At 42.4% G+C, this 15,378-nt stretch overlaps 1 protein-coding gene across 1 annotated transcript in view; it reads right to left on the bottom strand.

The window, feature by feature from the left end:
* taf1c (TATA-box binding protein associated factor, RNA polymerase I subunit C) overlaps nt 1-15,378 on the bottom strand; it is a 52,498-nt gene that overhangs the window by 12,373 nt on the left and 24,747 nt on the right. Inside the window, exons 7-9 of the mRNA XM_060829690.1 lie at nt 14,234-14,362; nt 13,285-13,402; nt 10,235-10,306 (exon numbers count right to left, since the gene is read on the bottom strand). Coding sequence (XP_060685673.1) covers nt 10,235-10,306; nt 13,285-13,402; nt 14,234-14,362 — 319 coding nt within the window. The remainder of the gene's footprint in view (nt 1-10,234; nt 10,307-13,284; nt 13,403-14,233; nt 14,363-15,378) is intronic.

Below are 15,378 nucleotides of genomic sequence, written 5' to 3'. Positions count from 1 at the left end.
TCCAAGGAATAGGAAATTCGACGTTTCAGGCATAAGCTGTCCATCAGCAAGTGATAGAAAGAGTTTAATTATCTGACAGCCACAAGACTAGATCTAAGTTCTGAAGTCTTGCCACATCCAGTTGTGAATGATAATGGACAATTAAACAATTAACTGGAGGAGGTGGCTCCACAAATAGCCCCACTGTCAATGATGGAAGAGACCAACACATCAGTGCGAAAGAATGAGAGTGAAACATTCGCAGCAATCTTCAGTCGGAAGTGCCAAGTCGAATGTTCCATTTCAGCCTCCTCCAGGGGTCTCAGCATCACAGATACCAGTCTTCCTTCAGCCATCGAGTCAGAGATGTACAGCACAGAAACAGACCCTTCAGTCCAACTCGTCCATGCCAACTAGATATCCTAATCTAATCTAGCTCCATTTGTCAGCATATGGCCCATATACTTCCAAACCCTTCTAATTAAAAAACTCATCCAGATGACTAAAATTCTGTATTGTACCAGCCTCCACCACTCCCTCTAGCAGCTCTTTCCATACACACCACCCTCTGCATGAAAACGTTGCCCCTTAGGTTCCTTTTATATTTTTCCCCCTCTCACCCTAAACATATGCCCTCTAGTCCTGAATTCTCCCACCCTAGGGAAAATACTTTGTCTATTTACCCTATCCATGCCTCTCATGATTTTATAATCCTCTATAAGGTCACCCCTCAGCCTCTGACGCTCCAGGGAAAACAGCCCCAGTTTATTCCATCTCTCCTGATAGCTCAAATCCTCCAACTCTGGCAACATCCTTGTAAATCTCTTTTGAACCCTTTTACATTTCACAACATCCTTCCGATAGGAAGGAGACCAGAATGGCATGCAATATTCCAAAAGTGGCCTAACCAATGTCCTGTACAGCCGCAACATGACCTCCCATGGTCATGTTGCGGCTGTATGGACATATTGGTCAGAGTGTTGAGTACAGGAGTACATGACCTCCTGTACTCAACACTCTGACCAATAAAGGAAAGCATACCAAATGCCTTCTTCACTTTCCTATCTACCTGTGACTCTACTTTCAAGGAACTATGAACCTGCACTACAAGGTCTCTTTACTCAGCAACACTCCCTCGGACCTTATCATTAAGTGTATAAGTCCTGCGCTGATGTACCTTTCCAAAATGCAGCACCACGCATTGATCTAAATTAAACTCCCATTTGTCACTCCTCAGCCAATCATCCCATCTGATCAAGATCCCATTGTATTTCCTTGCTGTCCACTACGCTTCCAATTTTGGTGTCATCTGCAAGTTTATTAATTATACCTCTTTTGCTCACATCCAAATCATTTATATAAAATTACGAAAAATAGTGTACCTGGCTTCGAAGTTTTTGGTCACAGGCCTCCAAGTCTGAAAAGCAACTCTCCACCACCACCCTCTGTTTTCTACCTTTGAGCCATTTGGGTACAGAACTAACTAGTTCTCGCTGTATTGCATTAAATCTAACCTTGCTAACCAGTCTCCCACGAGGAACTTTGTTAAACACCTTACTGAAGTCCATATAGATGTCATGCACTGCTCTGCTCTCATCAATCCTCTTTGTTACTTCAAAAAGAAAACTCATTTAAGTTGGTGAGACATGATTTCCCACGTAAAAAACCATGCTGACTATCCCTAGCAATAGCACTGAAGATTTGTGCTCCAGAACTTACTGCTCCCTTAGCCAAGCCTTATAATAATGACTGAAAATGTGTTGCTGGAAAAGCGCAGCAGGTCAGGCAACATCCAAAGAGCAGGAGAATCGACGTTTCGGGCATGAGCCCTTCTTCAGGAGGGCTTCTTAGATCAATGCGTGGTGCTGCATTTTGGAAAGGTACATCAGCGCAGGACTTACACACTTAATGATAAGGTCCGAGGGAGTGTTGCTGAGTAAAGAGACCTTCTTGTTGTCTACCTGACAACAAAGAAAATTGCCTAGCTGTGTCCTGTATACAAAAAGCAGGATAAAACCAACACAACCAATTATCACCACATCAGTCTACTGTCGATAGAAGGTGTCATTAACTGTGCTGTCAAGGAGCATCTGCTCAGCAATTATCTGCTCAGTGATGCCCAGTTTGGTGACAGACCACTCCTGATGTCATTACAGCCTTCGTTCAAACGTGGACAAAGTTGATGGATTTCAGAGGTCAGACAAGAGCGACAGCTCTTGACATCAAGGCTATATTTGACAAGAGTGTGGCATCAAGGAGACAATGAGACTGGAAACAATGAGCATCGGGGAAAACTCTCCAATTGTTGGAACCATACCTAGCACATCGGAAAATGGTTGTGGTTGTTAGGAGTTAGTCATCGCAGCTCCAGGATATCTCTGCAGGAGTTCCTCAGGGTAGTGCCCTAGGCCCAACTATCTTCAGCTGCCCCATCAATGATCTTCCCTCCACCATAAAGTCAAAAGTGGAATGTTCGCTGATGATCACACAATGCTCATCACCATTCACAACTCCTCAGATTCTGAAACAGTCAATGCTCAAATGCAACAAGATCTGCACAATGTCCAGGCTTGAGCTGACAAGTGTCAAGTAACATTTGCTCCACTCAAATGCCAGTCAATGACCATCTCTAATAATGGACAATCTAACATCTGCCCCTCGATATTCAATGGTGATACTATCATTGAATTTTCCACTAATTAACATCCTGGGAATTACCATCGACCAGAAACTCAACTGGACTCACCATGTAAATGAAGTGGCTACAAGGGCAGTTCACCTTCTGACTTCCCAAAGCCTGTCCACCATTTATAAAGCACATGTCAGGAGTATGATGGAATATTCCCTACTTGCCTGAATGGGTGCAGGTCCAACAACACTCGAAGCTGGACAGAATCTAGGACAAAGCAGCCCGTTTGACTGGCACCATCTCTATAAGTATGCATTCCCTCCATCACCAATCTATAAGATACCCTGCACAAATTCACCAAAGATCCTGAGCACCTTCCAAAATCATGACCACTTCCATCTTAAAGAACAACAGCAGCAGATAGATGGGAACTCCCCTCCAAGCCAGGCTAGGAGGAAGGGATCAAGCAAGGGAGCCATGGTTTACGAAAGAAGTTTAATCTCTTGTCAATAGGAAGAAGAGGTTTACGTTAGAATGAGGGGTGAAGGTTCAGTCAGGGTGCTTGAGAGATACAAGTTAGCCAGGAAAGACCTAAAGAGAGAGTTAAGAGCCAGGAGAGGACATGAGAAGTTGTTAACAGGTAGGATCAAGGAAAACACTAAAACTTTCCACAGGTATATCAGGAATAAAAGAACAACTAGGGCCAATCAAGGATAGTAGGTAAAAACAAGGACTGCAGATGCTGGAAACCAGAGTCTAGATTAGAGTGGTGCTGGAAAAGCACAGCAGGTCAGGCAGCATTCGAGAGCAGGAAAATCGGCGTTTCGGGCAAAAGCCCTTCATAAGGAATAGAGGCAGGGTGCCTGCAGAATGGAGAAATAAATGAAAGGAGGTGTGGAGAACACAGCATAGAGTACAACAGGTGAATGGGGGTGGGGATGGAAGTGACAGGTTGGAGAGGTGGTGGAGTGGATAGGTGGAAAGGAAGATAGGCAGGTAGTACAAGTCATGGGGATGGTGCGGAGCTGGAAGGTTGGAGTTGAGGTGGGGGTGGTGGGGGAAGGGCAAATGAGGAAACTGGTAAAATCACATTGATGCCTTGAGGTTGAAGTGTTCCGAGGTGGAAGATGAGGCGTCCTTCCTCCAGGCTTCGGGTGGTGAGGGAATGGCAGTGGAGGCGGCTCAGGACCTGCATGTCCTTGGCAGATTGGGAGGGGGAGTAGAAATGTTGGGCCACAGGGCGGTGGGGTTGATTGGTGCGGAGATGTTCCCTAAAGCGCTCTGCTAGAGGAGTCCAGTCTCCCCAATGTAGATGAGACTGCATTGGGAGCAACGAATACAATAAATAACATTGGTAGATGTGCAGGTAAAACTTTGATGGATGTGGAAGGCTCCTTTAGGGCCTCAGATGGAAGTGAGGGAGGTGGTGTGGGTGCAGGTTTTGCAATTCCTATGGTGGCAGGGGAGGATGCCAGGAAGGGAGGGTGGGTTGTTGGGGTGCGTGGACCTGACCAGGTAGTCACGGAGGAAATGGTCTTTGCGGAAAGCGGAAATGGGTGGGGAGGGAAATATATCCCTGGTGGTGGGGTCCGTTTGGAGATGGCGGAAATGTCATTAGATGATGTGGTTTATGCAAAGGTTGGTAGGGTGGGAGGAGAGCACCGGTGGTGGTGTTGGGGGGTGCGGGGGTGTCCTTGTTACGGTTGGAAGGGTGGGAATTGAGGGTGATGGGGTGGGATGTGGACGAGATGCATTGGAGGGCATCTTTAACCACGTGAGATGGAAAATTGCAGTCTCTAAAGGAGGAGGCCATCTGGTGTGTTCTGTGGTGGAACTAGTCCTCCTGGGAGCAGATACGGCGGAGGCAGAGGAATTGGGAATACCGGATGGCATTTTTGCAGGAGGTAGGGTGGGAATCAAGTCGGTTGTCATTAACGGAGATAGAGAGGTGCAGGAAGGGGAGGGAGGTGTCAGAGATGGTCCAGGTGAACTTAAATTCGGGTGGAATATGTTGGTGAAGTTGATGAATTGCTCAACCTCCTCGCGGGAGCACAAGGTGGCACCAATGCAGTCATCAATGTAGTGGAGGAAGAGGTGGAGAGTGGTGCCATTGTCTCCAGGAAGTCCCAGAAGACTGGAGGATAGCAAGTGCTGTCCCCTTGTTCAAGAAGGGGCGTACAGACAACCCTGGTAATTATTAACCAGTGAGCCTTACTTTGGTTGTCGGTAAAGTGTTGGAAAAGGTTATAAAAGATAGGATTTATAATCATCTCGAAAGGAATAACTTGATTAGAGATAGTCAACATAGTTTCGTAAGGGTAGGTTGTGCCTCACAAACCTTATTGAGTTCTTTGAAATGATGACCAAACAAGTGGATGAGGGTAAAGCGGCTGATGTGGTGTATATGGTTTTCAGTAAGACTTTCAATAAGATTCCCCATGGTAGGCTATTGCCACAAAATTCAGAGACATGGGATTGAGGGTGATTTAGTGGTTTGGATCAGAAGTTGGATAACTGAAAGAAGATAGGGTGGTGGTTGATGAGAAATATTCATCCTGGAGTTCAGTTACTAGTGGTGTACTGCAAGAATCTGTTTTGGAGCCACTGCAGTTTGTCATTTTTCTAAATGACCTAGATGAGAGTGGAGAAGGATGGGTTAGTAAATTTGCAGATGACACTAACATAGGCGGAGTTATGGATAGTACTGAAGGATGTTGCAGGTTACAGAAGGACATAGATAAATTGCAGAGCTGGGCTGAGAGGTGGCAAATGGAGCTTAATATGGAAAAGTATGAGGTGATTCACTTTGGAAGGTGCAACAGGAATAAAGAGTACTGGGCTAATGTTAGTGTAGATGAGCAGAGAGATCTCTGTGTCCATGTATATAGATCGCTGAAAGTTGCCACACAGGTTGATAGGGTTGTTAAGAAGGCATATGGGTGTGTTAGCTTTTTTTGGTAAAGGGATTGAGCTTTGGAGCCACAAGGTCCACTGCTGTCGTACAAAACTCTAGTGTGGCCGCACTTGGAGTATTGAGGACAGTTCTGGTCACCACATTACAGGAAAGATGTGGAAGCTCTGGAAAGGGTTCAGAGGCGACTTACTAGGACATTGTCTGGTATGGAGGGAAAGGTCTTATGAGGAAGAGCTGAGGGAATTGAGGCTGTTTGCGTTAGAGGGGAGAAAGTTGAGAGGTGACTTAATTGAGATATACAAGATAATCAGAGAGTTAGATAAAGTTGACAGTGAGTCTTTTTCCTCTGATGGTGATGGCTAGCACAACAGGACATAGCTTTAAATTGAGTGGTGATAGATACAGGACAGATGTCAGAGGTAGTTTCTTTACTCAGAGTGGTAGAGATGTGGAACGCACTGCCTGCAATAGTAGTAGACTTGCCAACTTTAAGGGCATTTAAATGACCACTGAAGCTGTTTTTGTAAGGTGCATTCAGGAGGGTTTCCTAACTAGTACGTTGACAGGCCCACGAGGGGAGAGGCCATTCTAGACTTGGTGCTCAGAAACGAGCCAGGAGAGGTATCAGATCTTGTGGTGGGAGAGCATTTTGGTGATAGTGACCACAATTGCCTCACATTCTACATAGCTATGGAGAAGGAAAGGTTTAGGCAAAATGGGAGGATATTTAATTGGGGAAGAGGAAACTATGATGCAATTAGACACGAGTTAGGAAGCATGGACTGGGAGCAATTGTTCCATAGTAAAGACACTATAGACATGTGGAGACTGTTTAAGGAACAGTTGTTGCAAGTGATGAATAAATATGTACCTCGGAGACAGGCAAGAAGGGGTAAGATAAAGGATGACGAGAGCGGTAGAGCTTCTCGTTAAAAGGAAGAAGGTAGCTTACATAAGGTGGAGGAAGCTAAGGTCAAGCTCAGCTCTAGAGGATTACAGGCAGGCGAGGAAGGAGCTCAAAAATGGTCTGAGGAGAGCGAGGAGGGAGCATGAGAAAGGCTTGGCAGAACAGATTAGGGAGAACACAAAGGCATTTTGCACTTTTGTGAGGAATAAGAGAATGGTCAAAGAAAGAGTAGGGCCGATCAGGGATAGCATAGGGAATTTGTGTGTGGAGTCTGAGGAAGTAGGGGTAGCTCTAAATGAGTTTTTTGCTTTTGCCTTTATGAGAGAACCGAACTTTGTAGTGAATGAAACCTCTGAAGCGCAGGTGTGCATGCTGGAATGGATAGAGATAGAGGAAGCTGATGTGCTGAAAATTTTGTCAAACATTAAGATGACAAGTCACCAGGCCCGGACCAGATTTGTCCTCAGCTGCTTTGGGAAACGAGAAATGCAATTGCTTCGCCACTTGCGAAGATCTTTGCATCCTCGCTCTCCACTGGAGTCGTACCCGAGGACTGAAAAGAGGCAAATGTAATTCCTCTCTTCAAGAAAGGGAATAGGGAAATCCCCGGCAACTACAAACCAGTCAGTCTCACATCTGTCGTATGCAAGGTGTTAGGAAGAATTCTGAGGGATAGGATTTATGACCATCTGGAAGAGCATGGCTTGATTAAATGCTGTCAACATGGCTTTGTGAGGGGCAGGTCATGCCTCACAAACCTTATTGAGTTCTTTGAGGATGTGACTAGAAAAATTGATGAGGGTCGAGCTGTGGATGTGGTGTATGTGGACTTCAGCAAGGCATTTGATAAGGTTCCCCATGGTAGGCTCATTCAGAAGGTCAGGAGGAATGGGATACAGGGGAACTTAGCTGTCTGGATACAGAATTGGCTGGCCAACAGAAGACAGCAAGTTGTAGTAGAAGGAAAATATTCTGCCTGGAAGTTAGTGGTGAGTGGTGTTCCACAGGGCTCTGTCCTTGGGCCTATACTGTCTGTAATTTTTATTAATGACTTAGATGAGGGGATTGAAGGATGGGTCAGCAAGTTTGCAGACGACACAAAGATTGGAGGTGTCGTTGACAGTATAGAAGGCTGTTGTAGGCTACAGTGGGACATTGACAGGATGCAGAGATGGGCTGAGAGGTGGCAGATGGAGTTCAACCTGGATAAATACGAGGTTATGCATTTTGGAAGGTCGAATTTGAAAGCTGAGTACAAGATTAAGGATAGGATTCTTGGTAGTGTGGAGGAACAGAGGGATCTTGGTGTGCAGGTACATAGATCCCTTAAAATGGCCACCCAAGTGGACAGGGTTGTTAAGAAAGCATATGGTGTTTTGGCTTTCATTAACAGGGGGATTGAGTTTAAGAGTCATGAGATCTTGTTGCAGCTCTATAAAACTTTGTTTAGACTGCACTTGGAATACTGTGTCCAGTTCTGGTCGCCCTATTATAGGAAAGATGTGGATGCTTTGGAGAGGGTTCAGAAGAGGTTTACCAGGATTCTGCCTGGACTGGAGGGCTTATCTTATGAAGAGAGGTTGACTGAGCTCGGACATTTTTCCAAGAGGAGGAGGAGGAGGAGAGGGGACCTAACTGAGGTATACAAGATAATGAGAGGCACAGATAGAGTCAATAGCCAGAGACTATTTCTCAGGGCAGAAATGGCTAACACGAGGGGTCATAGTTTTAAGCTGGTTGGAGGAAAGTATGGAGGGGATGTCAGAGGCGGGTTCTTTACACAGAATTGAGAAAGCATGGAATACGTTGCCAGCAGCAGTTCTGGAAGCAAGGTCTTTGGGGACATTTAAGAGACTGCTGGATATGCATCAGGCCACAAATTTGAGGGTGCATACATGAGGATCAATGTTCGGCACAACATCGCGAGCTGAAGGGCCTGTTCTGTGCTGTACTGTACTGTTCTATGTTTTAGACATATGGATGAAAATGGAATCATGTAGTATAGATAGGCTTCAGATTGGTTCCACAGTTTGGCACAACATCGAGGGCTGAAGGTCCTGTACTGCGCTGTAATGTTTTATGTTCTAAGCCACTCACTATCATGACTTAGAAATACAAAGCTGTTTCTTCACTGTCACTGGGTCCAAAACCTGGAATTCCCTCTCTAAGGGCATTGTGGGTCTATCTACAGCACATGGACCGCAGCAGTTCAAGAATTCAGTTTATCATCACCGTCTCAATGTCAACTAGGGACAGCACGAACATTGAGGGTTAGGCAAAATTATTGCATTCTTCTTCAAGATTTGTTCCATAGTTTAGGTTTTGGTAGGCATCTCTCTCTCTGTTTTATAGAACAGTTGTTATAACTTGAATGGGTACCACTCCATATCAAGCATTACTGATCAGAATCTCTCCAGCTTTAATGCCAGTATGGGCATGTTGGATGATTTAGCAGATTAATTATCAACTTGCTTGACTGTGTTGTGAATACCCTTTCCATGGTCAGCAATCTTGGAGGACTTGAACTAGGAGTGTCTGCCTCAGAGGCAGGCGCATTACCACTGAGCCACGAGGCCTCCCATCCATCGGCGTCAGGTTAAATTAAATATTTTTAAAGATTCAATAGATAGCCACTGGTACAACTTTCTTTAACAAAAATGACAAAACAAAGACGTATACCCTTTTATAAGGGCATGCAGTAATATCCTTCTTAAATCCCTCTTATAAAAGAAGAGCATGTTCACCATCCTTATAATAGAAGCATTAGATAGGACAATTAAGAAAGGGAAACATATGATGCAAAAAGAAACAGAATTCTGATTTTTGATTTATGCAAATATTGTTAAGATCAGATCATTGTTGCTCAAAATACAGAACGTCTGGCAAATTAAAACAGATGCTTTAAAGAAGTGATATTGTTAGATCATAACCCAAACAGAGAATTAAATGTTGCTTTCCAAACTCTTTCTGTACAACTTCTCAGTAGACAACAGTGTGTTTCACTCTTACCCACTATACCCACTTAAATGAGACTAAGATAGTCAAACTCTAGGATTAACTAATTGCTTGATATTTACTGCAAAAATGCTTTTGATTGGTAAACACTTAGCTTGATATATCACCACTAGATAAATAAGTACAGTAAGAAAATATACTGTAACTGCAACTCAAAGAAAGTTTTGCTGTGTTTAGCATTTTGATCAAGACTATTATTCAGAAGGGACAAAGTTAAAAATCACACAATACCAGGTTATAATCAAACAGGTTTAGTTGGAAGAAGGAGCAGCACTCAAACGCTAGTACTTCCAAATAAATCTGTTCAATTATAACCAGGTGTTGTGTAAATTTTTAAAGTTTGTCCAACCCAGTCCAACACCGGCTCCTCCACACCACATCAACATTCAGGAGGGAGGTAGTACCATCTGGTAATGTTACTAGACTAGGAATCAAGAGCCTAGGCTCATGCTCTGGAGACATGCATTTGAGTCCAATCACAGCAAATAGTGAAATCTGAATTCAATAACATGAGGAATTTAGAATTGTCAATTGTTGTAAAAACCCATGTAGCTCACCAATGTTCTTAAGGGAAGCAAATCTGCCACCTTTACCCAGGCTGGCAAACATGTAACTCCAGAGCCACAAAAATATGGCTGACTCTTAACTGCCCTCAGAAATGATCTAGAGAGCAAACAGGGATGGGCAACAAATGCCAGCCTCACCAGTAACAAACACATCCCACATAAGGATCTTTATACAAATTCAACTTCACCTGTGAAAGAATTTTGAAAGTACAGTTGCATCTTACCCTTTGTCTAAAGTCCAGAGGTACGCAGTTCCACACTCACTGGCAATCACCAGCTCTCCAGGAACATGAGGACTGAGATAAAAAGGACAGCAAAACTATTTCAGTACATGTTGTTTTTAAAAAAAACTTTTACACTACAACCTCTCCAGTTCACAAAATTTGGACTAAAAAAGTGAGAGATGGAGAAACAGACTATCAGGGCTGGAGAGAGAAGTGGAATGGCTTGGTAACCATGTTCTGAGTTTTTTCATATTAACAGTCAACATATCCACTCCATCACCTGCCATCTTCTACCCTCATTCTGAAGGTCATGTGGGACCCATATGTTCCTGAGCTATACCACAGTCAGAACAATTAAGTGAAGAGTATGGGGTCCTTTCAAGAAAATGCCAGATTTGGAAATTCTGGACAAGACAAGTTATCATGCATTACTTATAAACAGTTCTTTATTTTAGTTATGCAACAGGCTGAATGTCTTGAAACGAATAAAAGTGGATATATCCCAAGGACCTAATCAGGTATACACTAGAACTCTGTGGGAAGCGAGGGAAGTGATTGCCGGGCCGCTTACTGAGATATTTGTATCATTGGTGGTCACTGGTGAGGTGCCAGAAGACTAGAGGTTGGCTAACATGGTGCCACTGTTTAAGAAAGGTGGTAAAAACAATCCAGGGAACTATAGACCAGTGAGCCTGACATCGGTGGTGGGCAAGTTGTTGGAGGGAATCCTGAGGGACAGGATGTACATGTATTTGGAAAGGCAAGGACTGATTAGGGATAGTCAACATGGCTTTGTGTGTGGGAAATCATGTCTCACAAACTTGATTGAGTTTTTTGAAGTAGTTACAAAGAGGATTGATGAGGGCAGAGCGGTAGATGTGATCTATATGGACTTCAGCAAGATTAGATCTCATGGAATACAGGGATACAGAACTGGGTCCAAGATAGAAGAGAGAGGGCAGTGGTGGAGGGTTGTTTTTCAAACTGGAGGCCTGTGACCAGTAGAGTGCCACAAGGTCCACTATTTTTCAGAGCTCACCGCTCTGCCCTCATCAATATTCTTTGTTACTTCCTCAAAAAACTCAATCAGGTTTGTGAGACATGATTTCCCACTTACAAAACTATGTTGACTATCCCTAATCAGTCCATGCCTTTCCAAATACATGTAACTCCTGTCCCTCAGGATTTTCCCCAACAACATGCCACCACTGACGTCAGGCTCACTGGTCTATAGTTCCCTGGCTTGTGCTTACCACCTTCCTTATATAGTGGTACCACGTCAGCCAACCTCCAGTCTTCTAGTACCTCACCGGTGACTATCGATGATACAAGTATCTCAGCAATAGGCCCAGCAATCACTTCCCTAGCCTCCCACAGACTTCTAGGATTCCTCCTCTGTATTATGGACAGTTTTCAAGATGTTACCATCTATTTCCCTACATTCTATATCTTCCATGTCCTTCTCCACAGTAAACACTGACACAAAATACTCGTTTAGTGTCTCCCCCATCTCCTGCAGCTCCACGCAAAAGCCGCCTTGTTGATCTTTGAGGGGCCTTATTCTCTCCCTAGTTATCCTTTTGCCCTTAATGTATTTCTAAAAATCCTTTGTATTCTCCTTAACCCTATTTGCCAAAGCTACCTCATGTCCATTTTTTGCCCTCCTGATTTCCCTCTTAAGTATACTCCTACTACCTTGATACTCTAAGGATTCACTCTATCTCTCCTGTCGATACCTGACATATGCTTTCTTCTTTTTCTTAACCAAACACTTAATTTCTCTAGTCATCCAGCATTCCCTGCTCCTACCAGTTCTTCTTTTCACCCTAACAGGAATGTGTCTCTGGACTCTCGTTATTTCACTTCTGATAACTTCCCATTTTCTAGCTGTCCCTTTACCTGCGAACACCTGTCCCCAGTCAGCTTTTGAAAGTTTTTGCCTAACACTGTCAAAATAGGCATTGCTCCAATTTAAAAATTCAACTTTTCAATCGTCTATCCTTCTCCATCACTATTTTTAAATTAACAGAATTTTAAAACTAACGCTGGCCCAAAAGCAGTCCCCCACTGACACCTCAGTCACCTGCCCTGCCCTATTTCCCAAGAGTAGGTCAAATTTTGCACCTTCTCTAGTCGGTACATCCACATACTGAATCAGAAAATTTTCTTGAACACACTTCACAAATTCCTCTCCATCTAAACCCTTAACACTATGGCAGTCCCAGTCCATGTTTGGAAAGTTAAAATCCCCTACCATTCAGCCGGTCGATGTTGGGCCGAAGGGCCTGTTTCCCCACTAAGCAATCTAATCTAACCATAATTACCCTATTATTCTTGGAAAACAATTTCACGTCTTCGTCTTTTACTAGTTTGAATCTATTACTGTCTAAGAAGAAATAATGGCTTGGTTATTTTCTCCCAGATTGGGCGCCCAGAGGTGAAAGAATTATGATACTGCAACCAACCTTTAAAAATTGGTTGTCTGGACATCAGATTTGTAATCCATGGGTGGTCAGGCTGACAAGTCAGAATTGCCTAGATTAAAACATCAGGGTGATCAAGCCCAGAAGTTTTGTCATGGTGAAAGCTCAGGCCAAATATTTTAGATTGATTTTCTTCTATAATGCCAATTACTCTCCCCTTTTTAAATCTGAAAAATAAGAGCACAGGCCTTTAGTCCTTAAAGACTGGTAATCAGACATCAAACATCTTTCCAAATTTAGTCCTGAATAATTGACTCTTTATCCTGAGGCTGTGCACATGTTTTAGATTTTTTAACCACAGGAACACGCTCATTCTTCAAAACTTCAGGAATGTAAAGGTCCAACTATCTCTATCTCTCATCACTTTGTAGTGGCATTCATCTTGTAGACTAGAAAATAGTTCTAATCTCATGTACTACATTGTCACCTAACAATAGGAAAACTAACTTTCTTGACATAATAGCTTTACATAGCATATATTGTATATGAGCGACTAAATCAAAATATTGACATTTTTCACAGCAGGATGATTTTACTAAATAAAGCATTCAGAACATAATCTTTTACCTGACATTGATGCAAGTAGCAATATTATCCACCTGAACTACCTGCAGAATAGATGGATTCACATCCTGGGAAAGTTTCCATGCTCCGCAATGATAGTCAGACCGAACCCCTATAAAAACTGTCATTCAGAAAAGATTGAAGAATAAAAATAAGGTATTAACAGACTAAGTAAATTAAAGCACAAAGTTTTAAAACTGAAAAATAAACTCTGACTGATGCAGACAATTATCCTTCATTATCCAGTAGATTTACTGACATTTAACAGTAACATACCTCTGTTCTTGTCAATCACCTTAGTCTAGAGCACAAGCTGACTGGGAGGAAATGGTTTTGTCCTGTTATAAGTGCATGAGCAACTAAAGGAAGTAGCTAGGTGGAGTATTTTGAAAATATGCATTTGAATAAAAATTAAATACAAATGTGAACAGGCATTGGCTTTTTTTCTGTGGCATTGGCCCAGAACTCCCAAAAGGTGAAATAAGTCAATAAAAGTACATTCCTGCTGAATTAGTCCTTATCATTTACTCGCTATGACAAAACCCATTCTAAAGTGATAATAAAGGCTGACACTTCAATGCGGTACAAAAGGAGTGCTGTACTGCATGGATATTGCTTTTCAGATGAGATATTTCTGGAGACTCTCAGATGAACTACACTGACACTATTGCAATATTGAAAGAAAAACAGTGGGTTTCTAATATCTTTGCCAACATTTACTCCTCAGCCAGCACTGGAACAATGTATCAAAAATATTAATTGCGTTATTCTTTTTTAATTTAGTTGTGCTTTAATTGGCTGCCTCAAACAAAGCCCTGGATTCGAACAATGACTCCCTTAATGTGAAATGTTTAAGGACATCATGAGTTGCTATACAAATACGAGTTGTTTCTATTTACATTTGATGTGATAAGCAATATTGCAGATCTCAGTAGCTTGCAACAACAGTTACCTTCTTCTTCAACAGCACTGGAATCTATTTGATGGATTCTACCATTTAATTTAAATTTCACTGGTTTAAATTTCACATTCAATTTGGGCATTTTATATTCATCAAGACCCAACTTGATTTTGCGAAAGTCTGATAGAGGCATATTAAGGAACTTAACATATTGAGAAATTATAGGTACTTCGCAAATTCCATACTTTCTGTTCATGCATCACTGGTCGTCTAAAGTCACAGAATCTTAGAAAAATAAAGGTAAAACTTAAGTACATTCTATTATTGTTTTGTGTGATGCTTGTTCAAAATTTACAACAGTAACTCTGCATCTTTCTGTTCACCTCATATTAACAGACTTAATGTCTCAGTTCTGAACAGAACTTTAGAAAGTTCAGAAAAATGTACCTAATTTCGAGTAAACAAAAACTACTAATTAAATAGAAATAATACAAGCAACTCACTTGTTGTACTGACATATTAAAAACTAGTTACAAATCTCTCCCAAATTTTAGCTGTCAAGGTTTCCAAGTGAAGAAACAAGAACCTCTGAATTAAAAGGGTATTTTTGCTTAAAACAAACAAAGCTCAACATAGTGACATTATGGTGAGTTAGATTCATACAGCGCAACTTTCTGGTTGTCTCGAAGTTGCCAGCCAGTAGAAAATCAAATCCAACAGAATTCTGTCAATAATAAGTCAAAGTTCTCTACCAGTAAATCTGGATTAGCCAAACTTTGCAAGATGGTCATATGACCAATCCAACCAGTTACAATGGAGGTAGGTCACACAAGAGTGAAATCACGGAGCTCAGAGGAAGCTAATCCTGCTGGGAAGGACAATCACTCTGGCAGAGATGCCGGTCTACAAAGAATTCACCTGTGGATGTTTGGACCGATACAAGGTCAAAGCACTGTAAGATGTGGAAAAAAAACAAAAACAAACAGATTTTTCACATATTTACTGTTTCCATTTAGGATTTTGTTCTGACATACAGCACATGTGTAGGCAATCTGAGTTACACAGGGGCCTTCTTGTCCACCTTGAAGCTCAATTTAATATGCATTTGTTGGTAGATCTCCTGCAATTTGACTCATCATGAAGTGAAAGGATCACCAGTTTGGGTCAACGTAATACTCTTTTCCCTCCATCTGTTA

This window comes from Hemiscyllium ocellatum, chromosome 1 (assembly GCF_020745735.1).
Source record: "Hemiscyllium ocellatum isolate sHemOce1 chromosome 1, sHemOce1.pat.X.cur, whole genome shotgun sequence".
Taxonomy (NCBI): domain Eukaryota; kingdom Metazoa; phylum Chordata; class Chondrichthyes; order Orectolobiformes; family Hemiscylliidae; genus Hemiscyllium; species Hemiscyllium ocellatum.
Note: the sequence above shows the minus strand (reverse complement) of the source record. Positions and strands in the feature narration are given on the sequence as shown.